Source organism: Schistocerca americana, chromosome 8 (assembly GCF_021461395.2).
Source record: "Schistocerca americana isolate TAMUIC-IGC-003095 chromosome 8, iqSchAmer2.1, whole genome shotgun sequence".
Taxonomy (NCBI): domain Eukaryota; kingdom Metazoa; phylum Arthropoda; class Insecta; order Orthoptera; family Acrididae; genus Schistocerca; species Schistocerca americana.
The window spans coordinates 355,848,415-355,872,312 of NC_060126.1; the positions used below are offsets into that span (position 1 = coordinate 355,848,415).

Genomic DNA, 23,898 nt, shown 5'->3' on the forward strand with positions numbered 1-23,898 from the left:
AATACAAAAGTAATTAAACGCCACAAAAAAATAAATCTTACTGCCCCAAATACACTAACACTTACTCTGACAACAAAAAATACTATGCCCATGCAAATGTGGCTTGCCAGGAACCATACTCAAAAAAACAAAAAAGATAGAAAATCTCCAACACTCAAAAAGAACAATTTTGTCAGCATTCACCACATCTTGTGACTGTACCGCAAGCAGTGGGCTTGAACATCATACTGGACAGACAACGTCCAGTACTCTGACACCAAAAGTTGTGGTATCAGATGCCAAATGTGACATATTGAAACTCGGTGAGAACTTTCCAAATCATTTATTTGTTTCCACTACAGTGCTCCGTTCACCTCAGTCAGCATCACAGGGACCCACAATGATGAGGAAGCACCCCAGAGGCCTGTGCAATGCAATTCTGTGTCGTGCTGGCCTTGTACGCCAGCTGCAGAGTTCCTATTATGTCGGGATGGCTGCACCAGTAGCCAACTCAGTGGCCACCATCCTTGTTGACTCCACACTGCTCCACCAAGAGCTGTAGGCTGGTCCCGCTGCTGCTTCTTAATCACTGGCGTAGCTGAGAAAGTGGTGGCAATGACTGCCTGCGATCCGGCATCCGAATCTGCGGCCCTCGCCTCGGAAGTCTCCGACATGTGTCGGGAGCCAAGATGACTGCCCGTGGTAGCAAGCCAAAGAGTGGCCCACCACTGACTGGCTGCGGACCCCACATCGGCCTCAGTGGCTCAAACCAATGACCCTCCGAGGACTGGGATGCTGACGCCCCACCTGTTGCTGCGTGTAGCCAGCGGTGTGACATGCCTCGCTGTCCAGGAGAGGTGCCACAACTGAATGACTCTCGTTAGAAAACAACACCGTATTTATACTAAGCTGTGCACCTCTGTTTTGCTAATGCACCACTTAGCATCATGTCCGCATAACACTTAGGTCGGCCAGAGGTCCTCTTCTGCCTGTGACTTGCGCCATGGAAACTGCTGTGTGTGCCCTCTCCAGCAGTTCTATGCCCCCGTGGCCTCTATTATCCTTTGCAACCACTGGTATGTGTAACTTACTGCAATCCGGCTCGCACCTGGCTGTAAATCGTGCTCAGAATATCGCACAAAACTACCTTTCCCTATCCTAAGCAATGGTGCTGCTACAAGTGCTAGAGTGATGATCTCTTTGGTTGGTTGTGTTTACCAGTCATTCAATCCACCAAAGAATGGTTTTATATTCCATATAATATGACTCTGTATTCACCACATTCCCTGTATAATTTAATTCAGAATATCATGATTCTTTTTTTCTGTCATTGTTGTTATACATCACAGTATGCTTTGTTATGCTATCACTACTGCAGTCAGTGTGATAGGCCTACAGAAATGTTATAGTCAAATAAGTTACTCTAAAAAATACTGTCATTTTACATACCATTTTTGCAAGAACTGGTAAAACAATATTACAAATGGCTGCATTGGATGCAAACTGGGTTAGAAATGTTGTAGCAATACAGACAATTATTAGTATTGCTAAGTCAGGAAGCACGTTTAATACAGACAGTGTGTCTCCAATGAGATCATTCAGGCCAGATGCGTTTGTAGCTTCTGCCATTGCAAAGCCTCCACCTAAAAAACAGAGTAAACAGTTATTTTTCATCTATTAATTCCCACACTTGTTTTATGTGTTAAAATTTATATTACAAAACGTATAGGTGTCTGTTAGGGATAATAATAGACTTTTTCAAGAAAATTACGGAGATTTTGATTCATCTGTACACAGTGACTAAGGCTCTTTTAAAAATACATTCATTTAATAGACAGTGTGATTATAATTAAAGTTACACTTTCAAACCACTGTAGAAATAACACCAATGGTCAGAATGACATCTAATTGCAGTGGAATATTATCGGAAAAGAAGGAAAACATATGACAGAAGAAAAATAAATAGTTACAAAATGTAGCAATAGATGAGACTGTAAGCATCATAATTTAATAGTGGTAAGCTACAAATGATAAACGAATCATTCAACAATGCCTAAGGTATATGTTTGACATTAAACAAACTGTACTACTCAGTGTGCAAGGGTGTACAGGTGTGATGCTGTTAGTTATGTAAGCCCATCCACCACAGCAAGGTCGTATCACATCGGATGAGAAAAATCGGTTTTTAACTGTCCCAAGGCCAAAAACTGCATAAAAAGCATGAATGGCATCAGTTTTTAAATGTCCTGAGCCCAAAAACCACATAAAAAGCATCAATCACACCGGTTTTTAATTGTCCTAAGGCCAAAAACTGCAAAAAAACCATCAATCAAAATGAAATCAGATTATTAATTTCCATGTGACTGGCACAAAACATGTTTAATATGCTGTCCACTGTTTACTGCAACAAGTTGAGATTGAGAAACAGTATGTTCCACAACTGATCAAAGTGTTTCTAGAGTTACGTTCAGAGTATGTTGTGCAATGCATGCCTCCAATGCAGCTAAGTTTGCAATTGGAACACTTGACACAACATCTTTCAGATAGCCCCACAGCCAGAAGTAACATGGATTAAGATCAGGTGAACGGGATGGCCAGGCTGTAGGGAAATGGCAGCTGATAATTCTAGCATTTCCGAAATGGTGCTTCAGCAGCTGCTTAACTGGATTTGCAATGTGTGGAGGTGCGCCATCTTGCATAAAAATGATCCCAACCACACAACCATGCTGCTGGAAAGCTGGAATGACATGGTTGTGCGAAAGACACTCATAGCACTTACCAGTGATGGTATAGGTAACAGCACCAGAAGCACTTCTCCCTTTGAAATGATTCCGTGAACCCGCACCACACAGTGACCTTTTCAGGATGAAGTGGTACTGGTTGATTTGTGTGTGGCTTTTCCGTTGCCCCTATTTGACTATTCTGTGTACTGACATATCCTGTCAGATGGAAGTGGGCTTCGTCTGTCCACAAAATCTTCCACGGCCAATCATTGTCGATTTCCATGTGAGCAAGAAATTCTAGAGCAAAGATCTCTCTTGCCAGCAGATCAACAGGAGGCAACTCATGCGCATGGGTAATTTTGAATGGATAGCAAAGAAGGATGTTTTGTAGGATTTTACACAATGTGCTCATGGGTAGGTCCTATGTTTGGGCAGTTCTCTGTGCACTACACATTTGCACACCATCACTCATCTCCTCCCGCACTTCTGTGGCCACTACCTCCACTGATGTCGAATCAATTCGTTTCCTCCCTCTACCATGTTACATACCAAAAAAAACTGTCTCTTTGAATTTCCAAATCATTTTCTCCAGACTCACAGCAGTCATCAGACCAATGCTTTTTTTCAAACCTTTCAGTGTCCATAACTTCTGCAGAGCAATGTGTGCACAGTCATCATTCTTGTAATACAGCTTTACAAGGAGACCGCGATCCTGCATTGAGGCAGTCATGGCAAATGTCACAGATGCAAAAGGACGTAAAGCCATGTACCCAGCTTGTTTATACTAACTTCAATGGGTTGTGCGCATGACAGGTGTTTTCATTTACATATTCAGACTCATACAGCACCATCTACTGATCAATTTTCACACTATTTTTTTTTTCTTCTGTCATACGTTTTCCCCCTTCTCCGAAAATATTCCATTGCAATTTGACGTCATTCTGGCCAGTGGTGTTATATCTACAGTGTTTTGAAAGTTTAACTTTAATTATAATCACCCTGTATATTAAACACTACTTGCAAAATGAATGCAAAAATAAATTCAGGGCTACAATAGTGTAATGATAGGAAAGCAACAGTTTGAGGATGGAAATCTTGGCTTAATATCAAATTTAATAATTAATTGAAGCTTACATCTATCAGTTACAACATAACAGTCTATAAAACTGCTCCACACCAACATAAAAATCAGCAAACTTCATCAGTGAAGATGAAATACTGGTACTTAAGAAATATACTCAAGAAAAAAAGGAAAAACGGCTTCTCAAAAGAAGAACTGCTAGAGCATGGTTTCAGAAAAACAAAAAAAAAATCAACGGCAAGTGATGAAGAGGATAGCCACAGAATAGCTGAATTGACCTGATTATAGATCATCTACAGTGTAAGGTGTGATGTCACCGCCAGACACCACACTTGCTAGGTGGTAGTCTTTACATCGGCCGCAGTCCGTTAGTATACATCGGACCTGCGTGTCGCCACTATCAGTGATTGCAGACCTAGTGCCACCACACGGCAGGTCTAGTCTAGAGAGACTCCCTAGCACTCGCCCCAGTTGTACAGCCGACTTTGCTAGCGATGGTTCACTGCCTACATACGCTCTCATTTGCAGAGACGATAGTTTAGCATATCCTTCAGCTATGTCATTTACTACGACCTAGCAAGGTGCCATATTCAGTTACTATGAATGAATTCTGAACAGATAATATTGTGAATCATGTACCGTCAAGAGCGATGTTCATCATTAATGGATTAAAGTTAAGTATCAAACTAATTACGTCCGCTTTCTGCATTCTAATTCCTTGTCATGTTCCAGACCTCACGTCAGTATAGTTCTTCCCTCCTCACGCCAGCCTGCATGAGCTAAAACATGTGCATTTCGACCTCCATTTGTAACACGGTGTTGGCTCTTCTGCCAACACAACATAAGGTGTAGTGTTCTGTGTTAAGATACACATATATTTAGTATGAAGTATTAAATAAAACGGACTGAGTAATGCAAGCAGGGCTGGTTTAAGGCCCAAGCAGCACAAGCCACTAATTGTGGTGCCAAGCTGGTGCCACAACAGTAATCTTTCTGTAAAGAACATATCTGTACAGGACATACAGCAAATATATTTAATAATCATTTGTTAAATATAGTAGAAAGTATAGGGACAAACAGTTCAAGAGAATAGTCACAAAGGTGTGTTGAAAAACTAACTCTCATGGAATCCCGTCATATGAATGTATCACCAGCTTCTCCTTCTGAAATTAAGAAAATTATTTATTCTCTCATAAATAAACTCATTTGGTTTTGATAGTGGTTCCAGTAGAGTACAAAAAATTTGTTCTCATGTAATAAGCCTTCCTCCCCCCATGAACCATGGACCTTGCCATTGGTGGGGAGGCTTGCGTGCCTCAACGATACAGATAGCCGTACCGTAGGTGCAACCACAACAGAGGGGTATCTGTTGAGAGGCCAGACAAATGTGTGGTTCCTGAAGAGGGGCAGCAGCCTTTTCAGTAGTTGCAGGGGCAACAGTCTGGATGATTGACTGATCTGCCCCTGTAACACTAACAAAAACGGCCTTGCTGTGCTGGTACTGTGAACAGCTGAAAGCAAGGGGAAACTACAGCCATAATTTTTACCGAGGGCATGCAGCTTTACTGTATGGTTAAATGATGATGGCGTCCTCTTGGGTAAAATTTTCTGGAGGTAAAATAGTCTCCCATTCGGATCTCTGGGCGGGGACTATTTAAGAGGACGTCGTTATCAGGAGAATGAAAACGTGTTCTAGGGATCGGAGCGTGGAATGTCAGATCCCTTAATCAGGCAGGTAGGTTAGAAAATTTAAAAAGGGAAATGGATAGGTTAAAGTTAGATATAGTGGGAATTAGTGAAGTCCGGTGGCAGGACAAACAAGACTTCTGGTCAGGTGAATACAGGGTTATAAATACAAAATCAAATAGGGGTAATGCAGGAGTAGGTTTAATAATGAATAAAAAATAGGAGTGTGGATAAGCTACTACAAATAGCATAGTGAACACATTATTGTGGCCAAGATAGACACGAAGCCCATGCCTACTACAGTAGTACAAGTTTATATGCCAACTAGCTCTGCAGATGATGAAGAAATTGATGAAATGTATGATGAGATAAAAGAAATTATTCAGGTAGTGAAGGGAGACAAAAATTTAATAGTCATGGGTGACTGGAATTCGTCAGTAGGAAAAGGAAGAGAAGGAAACATAGTAGGTGAATACGGATTGGGGCTAAGAAATGAAAGAGGAAACCGCCTGGTCGAATTTTGCACAGAGCATAACTTAATCATAGCTAATACTTGGTTTAAGAATCATGAAAGAAGGTTGTATACGTGGAAGAACCCTGGAGATACTAAAAGGTATCAGACATATTATATAATGGTAAGACAGAGATTTAGGAACCAGGTTTTAAATTGTAAGACATTTCCAGGGGCAGATGTGGACTCTGACCACAATCTATTAGTTATGAGCTGTAGATTAAGGCTGAAGAAACTGGAAAAAGGTGGGAATTTAAGAAGATGGAACCTGGATAAACTGAAAGAACCAGAGATTGTACAGAGTTTCAGGGAGATCATAAGGGAACAATTGACAGGAATGGGGGAAAGAAATACAGTAGAAGAAGAATGGGTAGCTTTGAGGGATGAAATAGTGAAGGCAGTAGAGGATCAAATAGGTTAAAATATGAGGGCTAGTAGAAACCCTTGGGTAACAGAAGAAATATTGAATTTAATTGATGAAAGGAGAAAATATAAAAATGCAGTAAATGAAGCTGGCAAAAAGGAATATAATCGCCACAAAAATAATATCGACACGAAGTGCAAAATGGCTAAGCAGGGATGGCTAGAGGACAAATGTAAGGATGTAGAGGCTTATCTCACTAGGGGTAAGATAGATACCGCCTACAGAAAAATTAAAGAGACATTTGGAGAAAAGAGAACCGCTCACATGAATATCAAGAGCTCAGATGGAAGCCCAGTTCTAAGCAAAGAAGGGAAAGCAGAAAGGTGGAAGGAGTATATAGAGGGCCTATACAACGGTGATGTACTTAAGGATAATATTATGGAAATGGAAGAGGATGTAGATGAAGATGAAATGGGAGATATGATGCGTGAAGAGTTTGACAGAGCGCTGAAAGACCTGAGTCGAAACAAGGCCCTCGGAGTAGACAACATTCCATTAGAACTACTGACGGCCTTGGGAGAGCCAGTCCTGACAAAACTCTACCATCTGGTGAGCAAGATGTATGAGACAGGCGAAATACCCTCAGACTTCAAGAAGAATATAATAATCCCAATCCCAAAGAAAGCAGGTGTTGACAGATGTGAAAATTACCGAACTATCAGTTTAATAAGTCACAGCTGCAAAATACTACCACGAATTCTTCACAGACGAATGGAAAAAGTGATAGAAGCCGACCTCGGGGAAGATCAGTTTGGATTCCGTAGAAATGTTGGAACATGTGAGGCAATACTGACCCTACGACTTATCTTAGAAGAATGATTAAGGAAAGGCAAACCTACGTTTCTTGCATTTGTAGACTTAGAGAAAGCTTTTGACAATGTTGATTGGAATACTCTCTTTCAAATTCTGAAGGTGGCAGGGGTAAAATACAGAGATCGAAAGGCTATTTACAATTTGTACAGAAAGCAGATGGCAGTTATAAGAGTCAAGGGGTATGAAAGGGAAGCAGTGGTTGGGAAGGGAGTGAGACAAGGCTGTAGCCTCTCCCCGATGCTATTCAATCTGTATATTGAGCAAGCAGTAAAGGAAACAAAAGAAAAGTTCGGAGTAGGTATTAAAATCCATGGAGAAGGAATAAAAACTTTGAGGTTTGCCCATGACATTGTAATTCTGTCAGAGACAGCAAAGGACTTGGAAGAGCAGTTGAACGAAATGGACAGTGTCTTGAAAGGAGGGTATAAGATGAACATCAACAAAAGCAAAATGAGGATAATGGAATGTAGTCGAATTAAGTTGGGTGATGCTGAGGGAATTAGATTAGGAAATGACACACTTAAAGTAGTAAAGGAGTTTTGCTATTTGGGGAGCAAAATAACTGATGATGGTCGAAGTAGAGAGGATATAAAATGTAGACTGGCAATGGCAAGGAAAGCATTTCTGAAGAAGAGAAATTTGTTAACATCGGGTAAGTGTCAGGAAGTCATTTCTGAAAGTATTTGTATGGAGTGTAGCCATGTATGGAAGTGAAACATGAACGATAAATAGTTTAGACAAGAAGAGAATAGAAGCTTTCGAAATGTGGTGCTACAGAAGAATGCTGAAGATTAGATGGGTTGATCACATAACTAATGAGGAGGTACTGAATAGAATTGGGGAGAAGAGGAGCTTGTGGCACAACTTGACTAGAAGAAGGGATCGGTTGGTAGGACATGTTCTGAGACATCGAGGGATCACCAATTTAGTACTGGAGGGCAGCGTGGAGGGTAAAAATTGTAGAGGGAGACCAAGAGATGAATACACTAAGCAGATTCAGAAGGATGTAGGTTGCAGTAGGTACTGGGAGATGAAGAAGCTTGCACAGGATAGAGTAGCATGGAGAGCTGCATCAAACCAGTCTCAGGATTGAAGACCACAACAACAACAATATAATAAGCCTTGTCTTATCTGAAAGATGTAATACCTCACTAACAAACTCAAGGCATTTTTCCAGAGGGTTGAAATATTTCATTGAAGAAGAAAGGCGATAGGAGAAATTGCAATAACTACTGACCTGTTTCACTGCTGACAACATTTTACAGAATTTTTGAGAACGTGATGTATTCTGTAATAGTGTGTCACCTGATCAGAAATAATATCCTCAAATCACAGTTTGGATCAGAAGAGTTGCTCTACTGAGAATGCCATGTTTACTCAACATATTTTACAAACATTAAATAACAAAAGGGCACCAGATGGTATTTTCAGCAACTTTTTTAAGGCATCTATCTAGGTGAATCACAATATTCTCCTACATAAACTGAAGTTTTATGGGATTGATGGTATAGCCAACCAGAGGATAATGTCATATCTAACCAAAAGCATACAGAAAGTTGTACTTAGCAGCTCAACCACAGTAGTCCAGTGTCATAATTCTGACTGGGGAGAAGATACATATGGGTTTCCCCAAGGCTCCATCTTTGGTCCACTATTGTTCTTCGTACAAGTAAATGATCTTCTATCCAATATGCAACAAGCTAAATTGGTTATTTTTGAAGATGACACCAGATTTGTAATCAATCCAAGCACACATAGAGAAACAAAAGAAACACTAATCAATGTTCCTAAAAGTATCATTGACTGGTTCTCTGTGAATGGTCTCACCCTCAGTTTGAAAAAGACGCAACATATTCACTTCTGCACATCTAGGGGATGCTATACCAATGATAAGTGCAACACATGGTGAGAAAATAACTAATAGCTTAGAAACTTCAAAATTCTCAGGTGTCCATGTTGATGAGAAATTAAACTGGAAAAGAAAATTTTGAAACTCCTAAAACAACTTAGGTCAGCCACATTTGCACTTAGAATCATTGCAAATCTTGGGGAGAGACAAATCAATAAGTTGACATTTTGCATATTTTCATTCAGTAATGTCATATGGAATAATGTTTGGGGGTCAATCATGTTTAACAAAGGAGTTTTTATTTACCAAGGAAAATTGCCACACAGTCAAATGTTTTGAAAGGTTATTTTATGTAGACAATCAATTGTGGCATCTCAATAATGCAGTATTCTGGCCCCTCTGCACTTCATGTACAGACAATCAGATGTATTGATACTTGCAAAACCGGAGCCATCAATATCTGGATTCTGTGAATTCATTTTTGAAGTGTTTACTTCGAAGACTTGACTACTTCAAAGTAAACACTTCAAAAATGAATTCACAGGATCCAGATATTGATGGCTCCAGTTATGCAAGTATTGAAATATCTGACTGCCTATACATAGGGTGCATAGGGGCCGGAAAATGGCTTTATTGACATGCCAAAACTGGTTGTCTAAATAAAATAACTTCTCAAAACATACAGCTGTTTGACAATTTTCCTTGGTAACTATTTCACTGGTCACTGTCCTGTGTCCACGATGGACCAGAAGAGATTAAGAAAGGAAGCCTTCATTGCTCAGAAATGTGCTGTAAGAATAATATGTGGTGCACACCCACAGACGCCTTATCTGTTTAAGGAGTTGGGTGTTCTGACTACTGCTTCACAACATATTTATCCCTTATGAAGTTCACTGTAAATAATCCAGTGATGAACATAATTACCAGAAGGAGAAAAGGCATTCATTACTCCACATTAAGGTTGTCATTAGCACAAAAAGGGGTGCACAGTGCTGCAACAAATATTTCTATAACTTACCCTGTGATATAAAATGTCTGATAAATAGGGGGGAAGAAAAGACTACATAAATATTCAGCATGTAACCACATTTAAAAATTAATTTATGATGTGTTTGTAAAATGACTCATTCCACATCGTTATGATTTATCATGCAAGTGATCCATGGAACATGAAATTAACCAACAGTTTGCTCAGCCATATCTACAACTGAATAAAAGAGGAATGGTCTAACAGAGTCATTGTACTATGATAACAAACCATATATCATTACATGAGATCCCTGCAAGGATAAATAAACAAAAAACTGGTACAAATATCCCCCCTTTGCAGGTTGACGCGTGACTCAGATTTATTCAGTGAACACTCCATAATTCTTTGGCAGTAACATTTTGAACAGCTTTTGTTGTAGATTGATTCTCCAGATAAATCACTGTATTAATGGCTTCAGTTCAAAACTGTTTGCTTAGTCCTGCATGTGTCAACATTAATCTTGCAATTTCCATGATCATCAAATTCAAGAACTTCACAACACCATTTTGTTCTGGTGTATAAGAAATTGTAGTTTCATGTCTAATTCCACTTATCTTTCAGAATACTTCATGTGTTGCATATGTTGATTGACAAACTCTTTTCCTTTGTCTGTTTGGAGTACCATATTTTAATTTTTCAAACAGTTCCATTTTCTACTCGATCTTTGAGCTCAATGAAAGTACCATACCATTGAGTTCTTTTGTCGGTTTTAGCATGTAACCAAATGACTTTCTTGATAAACTGTCCATGAAAGCGATAAGATAATGTGTTCCTCCTCTCCTCATTCATTCATTCATTCACAGACTTCAAAATGTGGTATGTCACGTAGATCTTTGCTCTTCTGCTTGATGTTGTGGGAAAAGGTTGTCAAGACTTATCCTTTTATTTAAGAAGTACATAGATCTAAATTGATCTTTGTCCAATTCAATTCATCAGCCATTTTTTCCTTTAATAAATGCATGCTTACACAATTCAAATGTCTAATCTTTTATATAATAAATTTTAACTGTTGATTTCTACAGCATGTGCATGATCACAAACTTCATCTACTTGATACATTCTTTGAATTGCAGTTGCCATTGGTGTTCCACAGATGATTACATCATTTTTGTTGTATTTTCCAGACTGTATATCATCAGAAAATGAGCATAATCCAGATCTTGATATTTAACTAACCAACAACAAGTTGTATCCAAGACATGGAACATATGCAACAACATTAACAGTCATCTACTTGTTCTTGTTGTCATGGGTAGCTTCTAGCTGAACATTGTCCACTGCAATTGCCTCAAGAGTGCTGTTACCTGATAATGAGTTCCTTTTATTTTTCATTTGTTGCAGAATGTCTGGAATCTATGTAGTAACCATCACTATGATACAAAGTTTCATTTAGAGTCATCAATGCATTTTCAGTTTTCATGATATTTGCAGATTTTTCTGTTCAACAGTAGATTAGGTTAGATTAGATTAGATTAATACTAGTTCCATGGATCATGAATACGATATTTCGTAATGATGTGGAACGAGTCAAATTTTCCAATACATGACATAATTAAGTTAATTTAACAACATACTTAAGTTAATATAACAACAGTGAAATTAAGGTCCAATATATTGCTACCACGCTCCAGTCTTGTAATTATGTAGTGGCATTCCAAGGACAGCATGAGGATTTTCTGTTGGCTATAATCATTTGTTTTGTGTATTAACATGACCAGAGAGGTGGTACCAGGCCTCGTCTATATAGTAACTGACAACCAGAACATCAGTGGCTTTTTCTCAATAAAAAAATGCAAACCATTTGCAGTAACTGATTCACATATTTTGACTTGTGCATTGCTGCCACTTTATACAGGAAAAATTTCGATGTTTGTTAACTCCTTTATGTGCAGTCGTCAACCTGACTTCTTTTTCTTCTGCTAGCTCGCTTGGCTCTGTTGCATAAAGGTAGAAATATCTAAAGATTTCTCTTTGTTTAGTTTACGTGGACTTCAAGTTCATTTGCCATATAAACTGAGCCGTTTCTTGGCACTTCTCAATAAGTCAATGTACCATATTACAATGAGGTACAACTGTTTCCAGGAATTTTTCATCGCATGCCTTCTGCATTAAATGTATGTGTTTATCACCTGACAAAACACTTTTTCAACATGCAAAATATGTTCCACAGTTAAAAGTAGCATACTTTAAAAACAAATTGAACATCTAAACATTACACATCACTTTCAATAGCGTTCAACAACTGAACCATACAGCTGAATGTCACATAACAGTAGAGCAAATTTAAAAACAACTGCATATCTATGAAAAAAGAGTTCTGTCAACTTGCGTGCTGCAAGCTTTTTATGGAACTTCTGTCATAATCCACATCCATAGTCCATATTCCAGCACACAGTGACTTTCCGAGCACACTGTCCAATCATTATTCTAGCAGCATGATTTTTGTTGTTATTGTGTCTTAGTTTTTAAATAAGAATGTTATTTACCAAGCAGCAGGATGATACCCCAGTGCATCTTCTTCTCAACTACTTTCCATGTTATCAGTGATGGTGAAGGCTTGCATGGTTTATCTGCTATAAAAAAATTGCCATATTAATTTGCTGGAATAAACACATCTGAATAAATTGTTACAGATATGAAACAGTCGGGAGGGTTTCAAAAGATTATGCAATTTTTTTGGTTTGCTCAAACTTACCTTCACATCTCTTCAAAATACATTTCTTCAAATGGCATACATGACTGAAGCTTATCAAACTACATAGCAAAGATTCTATGACATATCTCTTTAAAAAGATTGTTTGAAGTACACCCTTAACAGTCACAGCTACTTCTAGTAATTCTGTATAAGAAATTATCTAAAGTCAGATCTTAGCCACAAGTTGACTGTGGAAATGGATTTAGGATTCTTCAAGATATATTTGTAGTTTGCTGTTGGTCCTGTGAATATACACATGCTTGTTGTGAAATAGGACCCTAAAAATCCACTTTCAACTGCTTCTATGGCATGCTTTTGATAAACTTAGGAATGCAAGATCCCACGTAGAATCTGTGGTTATTGTCTTGTCTTCACTTTTGATTGCAGCAGTGTATCCCACCTCAGGAAAAAAACTACACATTATTATTTTGCCTGCATCCGTTCTTTTCATTTTGGAACGGAAAATAATGATACACTGTGTCTCTACCTGAAACTATATACAGTTATCCCACCTGTTGCATTGCCAATGTTTGTTATAACTTGACAGATTTAAACCTATCTGTTATGTGTTAAGCAAGCTCTAAATAATTTTTCTAGTCCAACATATTTAATACATTTGACATGCTCAACATGAAGACGCAGAGCATCAACAACTGTAGAGAATGACTCAAATACAATCTCAGCACCAGTTGCACTTTTATTTTAAACTCAGCCACTTTCAGCCCTGAAGTCTATTGTCATGAGTGGGTGTCTCAAGCATTGTGAATCTATTCATACACAAAGACTTGCTGAAAAGATTTACAAAATTTGAGATACCAGTGTCATCCAATAGCTAATTGTGAAACTTCTATGACTATAGGAAATACAGGAAATACTGTTCTTAAATTTACAAAAGTCTGACAATGTGTAGCCAATTCTCAGAAAAAGGCTTCAATAAGAAGGCTAAGATTAAAAATTATATTTTGGCAATACACTAGAATTTTTTACATGATCAGTAACAGCTGTGAAGGCATATGTTCCTATCTAACAGAAACCATAAGATTTGAAGTAGTCATGCCAGCACTTTTGCCAGACTTCAAATCTTCTGATTCCTTCAAGCAGATGGTGTAGAACATTTAGGCAACAGTCATAGAATATTCAATAAAGAAACCGTTCAACTCCACTACCAACAGCACAATACGACAAGGAAAAGTGCACCCATTCACAAAAAGAAGTTGTTTTGATAGTTGAGAATTTGTGATCTGAGAAATTAAACAATTTTACATGCTCTTTAATCAAACTTCGAATAGTATTTCCTTCCACTCCTAGCCCCAAGTAACACAATTCATTAATGTTTCCTAAACACTATTTCATTTTCTTTAAATATATATTTCAGCCTCAGTACATACAGTGATATCATTAACTAAGTCATCATCAGATCATCCCAGGTGTGTTTACATTGTCTGCACCTCTGGGTCTCTTCAGTCTTCAGTTGATGAGTTACTGTGTATCATATTCGGATTATTTGATAATGACTTGGTAATAAGCCTAAGCCGTAATGATACCATTTGTGTGCTATGATACTAAAATACACTTTTTTTAAAAAATTACTACATCACTGTGTTTCTCTTATGCACGCCCAGTCTGTCAAATCTATGTGAATACTTTTGGTTCACAGTACAGACTGTAGAATATAGTAAAATTCTAGAAGCATTTTCCCCCAATTTTGAATGTTCATGTAAGTTTTAGTTTATGGGCAGTCAAAGAATTGAAATCAGGTAAATGTCTTTCCCTTGCTATTAGTCATCCAAACACAACTCACAGATTAGGCTATTATACTGTATCGTTTCCAGTGTCAATAGATGTTCTTTTATTACCCATGGAAGATAAGTAGCCTCAGTGACAGGTTTGTTGTTGTTGTTGTTGTTGTTGTTGTTGTTGTAATCTTCAGCATGAAGAATTGTTTGATGGATCTCTCCATGCTAGCCCATCCTGTGCAAATCACTCAGCTCTCTGTAGTTACTTAATCCTACTTCCATTTGACCATGCATACTGAATTCAAGCCTTGGTCTCTGCCAACATTTCTCTCCCTCCTCATCCTCTCTCTTTCCACACCTCCTTCCATTGTCAACATATGTACTCTTGGTCGCTGTAACTATGATCTACTATCAAATTTTCACTTATTTTAGCTAAACTGTTTTGTAAATCCCTTTCCTTTCCAATTGGATTCAGTGCAGTTTTATTAGTTATCTCTTCTAACAAACTAATCATCGAAAATTTGCTGTAACACCAAATTTCAAAAACTTGTAAATGTAAAGGAGGGATATAATAGTGAACTGATCTATTCCCTCCAGAGGGAACATTTAATGGCAGGAGTATCTTACACACCAAACGAATATTAACCACATTTATGACACAAAAAAGTCGACATCACACATCACATGTATAAGTAACAAAAATAGGTTTGTAGTAGACTTCTTTGCTTAGAACAAAATCTCATAATAAGAAAACATTCAGTCATTCTCAGATTACTACATTATTACATTATATTTACAGCTTTCATTAAAGTGGTTCAATATTTTAAAATACTAAGTGTAAGACAATTACCATTAAATCTGAATTTCAGAAAGTCAAGATCTGCAGGCAGTACGAAGAGCAGGAAACACACTAACATAACTGCAGTAGAATCTTGGACCTCCCTGGAAAGAAAGGAAAATCATCCTCAGTAGCAAATAATTGTGAGCTGTGCTCCATGCTATGACTCTCACTGCCATAGACATAATCTTCTATCATGTTTGAATCCATCTCTGATTCTTATTACCATATTCCTAAGGAATATTATGTAATGCAAAAGTCTGGAATCACAACACATGATTTACACAGTGCATCCAGTTTTTATTTAAAATGAATTGAACTATGTTCAGAATTTACTCAAAATAGTTTCCTCCACAGTCAACACATAGTAGTAATCAATTGAAAAGTTCTTGAAAGCAGTAATTGCATTAAAAATGCAATACATTCCCTTGGAATGCACAGACTGCTATCACAATGGTCTCCTTTAATCACAAACTTAACCATCAAGCACATCTAAAAATGTTCTAGTGTTAACATTAGAGATGATCTAAGACTGTAATGTTCTTCTGTCTAAAATCATATGGATTGCACTATTATTTTGGAGGAACAAACAGAAATCCTATACTCAATATTCAGGCCCTATTCAAGGAAAACTTGCACTGAAACAATTGAGAATTACAAGATCTCTTTATGTGAGCTTCTCATAGTGATACCACTGGTTTTAAGATATCCACCAAAAACCTGTATGTGTATATTTTGATCCTTTGTGTCAATGCTTTCCCTACCCAAAACTCCAGTGAGGAGAATTATCTTGGGTTTTAAGACCTCAGTGAGGTTCTTGGGCCTCATCTTTGACTGGAGTTTAACATCGCTGCCACACTTCCCTGACCTGAAGTGTACTACACGTCTAAAGACTATAAACATTTTAAACTGTATTAGCAGTAAAAATTGGAGAGCAGATCAATCCAGCTTAATCACCTGCTATAGAACCTTCATCCACACTTGGCTTGATTATGGCAGAACAGTGTATGGATCAGCTACGCCTCCTTACATAAAGATGTTTGACGCTGTCCACCATGCAGGTATTAGGCTGGCTACCAAACCAGTCCCATTCCTAGCCTGTGTGCAAAGGCTGGTGAGCCACTTCTTACCATGGTGTGACATGTTTACAAAGTGCAATCCATCTCTTACTATCCTGTAGTCAGTGATGGAGCTGAACAACTCATACAATATAGGTTTACCGGGTGCAAGGCGAATAAGTATTTTTCTGCCCATGTGAAGGAATATCTTGAGCAGCTTCATGTAGCAGACATATCACTTCTTAAAAGAGATGGAGCTAATTTCCTCCCTGGATTACTGACAGGTCCATTCTTAACTTGGACAAGATGGAGTACTCCACTTTTTGTTTCAAAATGGGTTTTTAATGGCATTTTATTGAAGTATCTGGAGCACAAATGCTAGTTTTTTACCACTGGATTGAAGTAAGAGGAAAATGTTGTGTGTTCTGTTATATTCCCACATTTTGTCATTAAACTCCACCTATCAAGTCACTTCCTGTATATTGTGCAGAGCTGTCAGTGTTCAAGAAGGCACTGGAGCACATGACACTTCTTGGTGGAGGGGAGTTTCTTGTCTCCACTGATTCTCTTACTGCTCTGCAGGCTATTCAGGAAATTGTCCCAGCAGGTAGGATAGTTCAGATGGTCCAGGACACAATCCACCACCTACACAGGCAGAAGAAAGAGGTGGCCTGCTACTAGGTTCCTGGACACATGGGAATCAATGAAAATGAGGAAACTGACAGAGCAACAAAACCAGCCTGCCAGGATAATATCACACTTCAACTTCATGTCCTCTTACAGGCTGCTGCAGTAATTTTTCTTTTACTTTGCTCCCTTTTATCTTTTATTTTCTGACCAATTTATTTTTCCCAATCCTCCTCACCTATCTACCATGCATAATGCACTTAGCTTTCCAATCTTACACAAGTCTTGGTATTGTTTATTACCCTTTCTTCCACCTGTAAGTGTTCTGGTTTCCAAACCTCAGCCAGTGCAGGTACCAACAATAAATCTTTTCTTTTCATCTCATCCCACATGTCGCCCTTGACACAAGGTTGTTGAAACTTTTCCATAATTCTTTCTATTTTCTAAACATGGCCAGTACTTCTTCTCCTTCCCTCTTCTTTTCCCTTCAACCCTTCAGCCAGAAGAAGGAGCAACTGGCTTGGAAAGCTCAACAGTTTCAACATCTTTTATGTGTTTCCTCTTGCTGCTACATCATGAATAGTCAAACAATGACTATTTACAGTTTCGTCCACAAATTTTTCAATGACTTTTGCAAAAGGTACCTATCATATGTAGTTATGACCATGCTTCTAGACTGCATTCAGTGTCTTTCCTGTGCTTACAAAATGCAGTAAACCACTGAAAATTTTAATTTGGTCAAACAATTTCTATCATACACACATTTCATCATTTTGTATGTTTTATAGCTATTTTGCTTAACTTATACAAATTCTTGATGTGATCAGTCTCATCACATGCCAAGACTCAGATCAGTAGATACTGTTACTCTTTAATCTAAAATACAAGATGCTTTGATAGTATAGGTACAAACAGCAGAAACTTCAAGAATATGAATGCACAACCAGTCAGCTGATAACTGCCAAATTAAAAAAAGGGAGGGAAAGACAAAGACAGGGGAAGGGCTTCCTAAAGAATTGGTACTTTACTTTGGCTTAATAACTGTTCATTGCTGTACCAAGCCTATCACTTTTTTCAAAAAAAGTAATCTATGATTTGCATAAATACTAACACATCAGATACAGCTGCTGCCCATCCTGGCATGAATTCTGGCTCTCGGAAAAACCATAAAAGCACAATAACTATGAAGAAAAACAACACACTCCCTTCATGGAAAGTCATTGGCCCCAGATCTTGATAAGACTTTTTGATAACCAACTTCACAGCTTTCCTTTGTTCTGCAGTTTTCACCGCACTTCCAGATTTCTTCCTTCTGAAAAAAATGTATAAAGACTATGTATTAAGGAAAAACTTTGCACTGATAACCTTTTTAATAAAGCAAATGCAAAATTAGGATTGTGAAACATGGCTCAGCTTGCTCTGATATTACTCTTAACATAAATACTTTCATCTTTTATTCTTTCTTTTATGTATTTGATACATATATGTAAAATACCAGTACATATATTATTTCTCAAGCTATAATTTTATAAGTATTACTATTAAAAACAGAATTTACAGGCGGCTAATGATAACAGTATAAGTATTTCACATAAGAGACATTTTCCTTAGGAAAATATTCAAAAGTTAAAAAAAATTGTGAAAACTACATACACTTAGAAATTTGAAACTACTAATGATTGTTCATTTTAGGATATACGTTTGAAACTCAATTAATTCAAGAAAAAAACTCAAATCAAAATTATTTTTTTCATAAGAATTCAAGAATATGCAAATCTTAAAGCATAATTTTCACAAACCCATTACAGCTGTTTTGTGGTTCTATTTTTTCTCTGTATGAAACTCTAAACTTCTGCTGGAATAATATGTCAGTCAGTTAAAAATTATAAATATAAAATTTGAGTTTCTAGAAAAATATTGGCAGGCTTTGTTAGAACATGCAGATAAAAGTGCACATCTAAATTTCCCTGAGCAAAATAAAGCCTGATATTAATGCTGTCATAAGGGCAGATAGTCTGTAGTTAAACAAAATCACTTCATTACCAGCTGTGTAAAAGCATTGGCTACAATTCCTGTCTTTTATCTTTGTGTTTTAACATGTTGTAAAAATTATCCTACATCAGTCTCTAAATAGATGGTGTGGACAATGCCACTGTCAGAATCAGTATTAGAATTTTATCATCTCATTATGTCCATACATAAAGCACTGGTATAAGTAATATCATTGAGACACATGCAAGGTGTCAAAGAAACCTTCAGCTAACATTAATGTACAGCTACCAGTGTGAGTTTATTACATTATTCCACAAAGAAGTCTGTACCACCACTTAAAAATTTCATGAATGAATAATAATATTTTTGCACAAGTACGGTGTGTAAATTTTTTTTTTTTTTTTTCCCCAGTAATCCTAGTTTCACTCCGTGAAAATTTTTCACATTGAACTTATAAACTGAGGAGCCTGGGAGTAGAGTTTTAGCCTGTGGTGGGTAATATGAAATTGTCTTTGTTTCATGTATCATAAGTAAGTTTAAAGTGGTTTTCTATAGACAATCCTAGATTCTTATGTATATAGATAAACAGTTCATAAACATAAATGCATGGAATAGTTAAAATATTTAGACTGCTGAATAATGGTCAGCACAAATCCCTGAGCTTACCAGTATATATACGAGGGGGAACCCAAAAGTAACCGGAATCGTAATGCTGCACATCATGTACTTGTAGTAGCAGGTTGCGCTGCCAGAGGGTTGTAGTAGGAGCTCTGCTGAGTTATTCTGCCATGCGGCGTCATCCAACAGTGAGAAGTGTGGTTTCTTTGGCAGTTCTTTGAGTGTGCGTACAGTGCAGACGTGACACAAGGAAATGGCTAGTTCTTACGAACAATGTGTGGCAGTGAATTTTTGTTCCTTGCTCAGCAAGAACGCAGCAGAAACTGTTGCAATGAGTCATACAGCCTACAAAGATCATGCTTTTAGTAAAACGCAAGTGTATGAATGGTTTTCTCGGTTTAAAAAGGGAGAAATGGTGGTTGAAGATCAGCCCCGTTCCAGTTGACCTTCAACTGCTCACAGCAAAGACAACATCTACAAAATCCATGATCTCATCAGTGAAGATCGACACAGGGCAATCGACCAACTCAAGAAATTGTCCGGGTTGTCCTGGAGCTCAATTCAGCGCATCTTGACCATCGATTTGGGATGTGAAGAGTGGCAGCAAAATTCATGCCGAAGCTTCTTACCAGAGATCAAAGGGATCGTCGCGCTCAAGCCTGTCTTGAAATGAAAGATGCGTTCAAAGATGATCCACATTTTTTCAACAAAATCATTACAGGTGATGAGTCATGGTGCTATGGGTATGATCCAGAAAGTAAACAACAGTCATCACAATGGAAGTCACCTGGCTCACCTCGACCAAAAAAGGCTCGACAAGTGAAATCTAATGCGAAAATGATGTTGATCTGTTTTTTTGACATCAAAGGGATCGTACACTCTGAATTTGTCCCTGAAAACCAGACAGTAAACCAACAATTCTATTTGGAGGTTATGAAATTGCTTCGCAGAAGTTTGTCGCGAAAACGTCTGGCTTTGTGGGACTCTGGCGTGTGGTTCCTGCATCACGACAATGCTCCCACGCACACGACTCTCAGCGTTCACCAGTTTTTGGTCTCAACAAAGACAACTACCTTGACCCACACACCCTATTCGCTGGATTTAGCACCCTCGGACTTCTTCCTATTTCCGAGGATGAAAAGAGACTTGAGAGGGGAGCGTTTTGCGGATGTGGAAGATGTAAAATGCAATGTCATGAAAGTGTTAGCAGGTATCAAAGAGGATGAATTTGAAAGATGCTTCAAACACTGGAATGAATGTTTGGACAAGTGTATTAATGCTAGGGGAGAGTACTTTGAAGGAGATGAAGGTTGTACTTGAAAACAATAAAGTACATGCTTTCTAGAAATAAATTCCAGTTATTTTTGGGTCCCCCCTCATATTTCTAAAATAACAGCTTTTTTGTAGTAGTAATATCCAATTTACACAACTTGCATTCCTCCTAAAGATTGTTCCATATCTCACAACTGATTCAAACTAGCTGTGATAAATGACATAATTTGGAATGTTTGTGTCACTCGTGTAGCACAATATTATCACTGTAAATACAGACTGTTTAGCTTTTTTGCCAAGTAGCACACAGGGGTTGGACAAAAGTGTGGAAATACCATGAGAAATGCATGCTTGACATAAATGCAGATTCTAGCCAAGCCTGTAGGTTGCACTATGAATGGCACTTGTGCAATGTCCTCAACGCATTGTAAGTGTTGGTAGAGGTCAGAACAGTGTTCTGTGTGGTTTTGAGCACATTATGTTGGAGCTGAGTGAAGTCAAATATGGACAACTGTTGGTCCTCATATGGTGTGTGCTTTCATAACCAAGTTAGCCAAAGTACTTGGTGTTTCAAGAGGCACTGTATCAAAGATTTATACTGCATGCAGTGATAGTGGAAAAGCAGTATGCAGCACATAGCAATGCAGATGATAGTGTGTGTTGAGTGATTGTGACAGATAGGTACTGAAGAGGACTGTGACAGAAAATAAGAGGGTGACAGCTGCAAAAGTCATTGCAGAACTGAATGTCACACTTGCAAACCATGCCTGAATGAAGACAGCATGAATGGAGCTTCTATGCAGGGAATTACAGGGTGAACTGGAATTACAAAACCACTCATCAGTGATGCAAACACCTGCAACAGAAAAACTTAGTGCCAAAACCATAAAACGTGGACTATGGAGTAATGGAAGAAAGTCATTTGGTTGGATGAGTCCTGTTTCATATCGTTTTCAACTGCTGGCTGAGTTTACATCCCAAGAGTGAAACATGGTGGGGGTTTGGTGACAATTTGGGCAGCTATATAATGATGTGCCATGGCCCCATGGTTACTCTGCAATGTTGTATTAGTGTCAAAGATTATGTGACCATTTTGGCTGATCAGATACATCTTATGGTAGAGTTTTTGTTCCCCAATGGTGATGCTGTGTATCAAGATGACAGGGCCCCTGTTCACATAGCTCGTGTCATCCACAACTTGTTTTGTGAGCACCAGAATGATCTGTCATATCTTCCCTAGCTACCACTATCACCACATATAAATATTATTGTTTTTTTGTGGTCTACTTAGGAGAGAAGGGTGTGTGATCACTATCCACTTCCATCATTGTTACCTGAACTTGCTACCATTTTGGAAGAAGAATGGTAGTAGATTCCCTTGGATACCATACAGGACCTGTTTTTATTCAATTCAAGGTGACTGGAAGCTGTTTTGAACATTATCAGGTTTCATGGACCGTATTCAGGATATTAATGTGTTATGTTTTTGGTGTTTCCTTATTTTGCTCACTCACTGAATGCAAAAATACCAGAACAAACTTTTTCCTAAAAATATCCCCAGAAATCTTACATCCTCTACTTCCCTAAGTTCCTGATTTTAATGGGTGATTTGGAAGTTGTTTGATTTTGATTGTTTGGTTTTGAACTGCATTATTTGGGCCCTTGTCACATTTGCTTTTAATTCATTTAGATCAAACCAATTTTCTATGCTGTTTAAGGTGTCAGTGACGGTTTAGGGAATTTGTTCTGTGGTCTCATTTTCAATGAGAACAGACGTGTTAGTGAATAAAACTGAATGGGATGTTATATTCAGAGGTAAATCTTTTACATGAAATAAAATCAGGGCTGATCCCAAAATTGAATCTTGTGGGGCTCCCTGTACCATAATTTTCCAGTCTGAGAAGAGCGTCCTTTTAAATACACTTCTAAGGAATTTCAATGGTGTAACATGTATTGCATCAAGATAACAGCACCTCAAACCACTATCCCACCATCAGGAGAAGAGGTTCCCTGTACCCCTACCCCATTATACCAAATTTAAGTAAACACATAAAAACAGGTATCGTTCGTGTGTTTATTATCACAGCTATCATATCAAGTGCTCAAAAGGTGGACCCTGAGCATTGCTACATGCTATTCTGGAGAACCTACCCCCATGAACCATGGACCTTGCCGTTGGTGGGGAGGCTTGCATGCCTCAGCGATACAGATGGCCGTACCGTAGGTGCAACCACAACGGAGGGGTATCTGTTGAGAGGCCAGACAAATGCGTGGTTCCTGAAGAGGGACAGTGGTCTTTTCAGTAGCTGCAGGGGCAACAGTCTGGATGATTGACTGATCTGGCCTTGCAACACTAACCATAACGGCCTTGCTGTGCTGGTACTGCGAACGGCTGAAAGCAAGGGGAAACTACAGCCGTAATTTTTACCGAGGAGGGCATGCAGCTTTACTGTATGGTTAAATGATGATGGCATCCTCTTGGGTAAAATATTCTGGTGGTAAAATAGTCCCCCATTCGGATCTCCAGGCGGGGACTACTCAGGAGGACGTCGTTATCAGGAGAAAGAAAACTGGCGTTTTATGGATCGGAGCATGGAATGTGAGATCCCTTAATCGGTCAGGTAGGTTAGAAAATTTGAAAAGGGAAATGGATAGGTTGAAGTTAGATATAGTGGTAATTAGTGAAGTTTGGTGGCAGGAGGAACAAGACTTTTGGTCAGGTGAATACAGGGTTATAAATACAAAATCAAATAGGGGTAATGCAGGAGTAGGTTTAATAACGAATAAAAAAATAGGAGTGCAGGTAAGCTACTACCAACAGCATAGTGAACGCATTATTCTGGCCAAGATAGACATGAAGCCCATGCCTACTACAGTAGTACAAGTTTATATGCCAACTAGCTCTGCAGATGATGAAGAAATTGATGAAGTATATGATGAGATAAAAGAAATTATTCAGGGAGTTC

General features: G+C 38.3%; 1 protein-coding gene across 3 annotated transcripts in view; it reads right to left on the bottom strand.

Annotated features, from left to right (window-relative positions):
* LOC124545103 (protein I'm not dead yet-like) overlaps nt 1-23,898 on the bottom strand; it is a 257,306-nt gene that overhangs the window by 20,933 nt on the left and 212,475 nt on the right. The window contains exons 8-11 of one of the 3 annotated variants that reach the window (XM_047123917.1): nt 18,162-18,359; nt 15,378-15,469; nt 12,583-12,669; nt 1,429-1,622 (exon numbers count right to left, since the gene is read on the bottom strand). In XM_047123917.1, the coding sequence (XP_046979873.1) occupies nt 1,429-1,622; nt 12,583-12,669; nt 15,378-15,469; nt 18,162-18,359 (571 nt within the window). Of the gene's footprint in view, nt 1-1,428; nt 1,623-12,582; nt 12,670-15,377; nt 15,470-18,161; nt 18,363-23,898 lie in introns of all 3 variants that reach the window. The other 2 variants (XM_047123918.1, XM_047123916.1) reach the window with 2 other exon arrangements.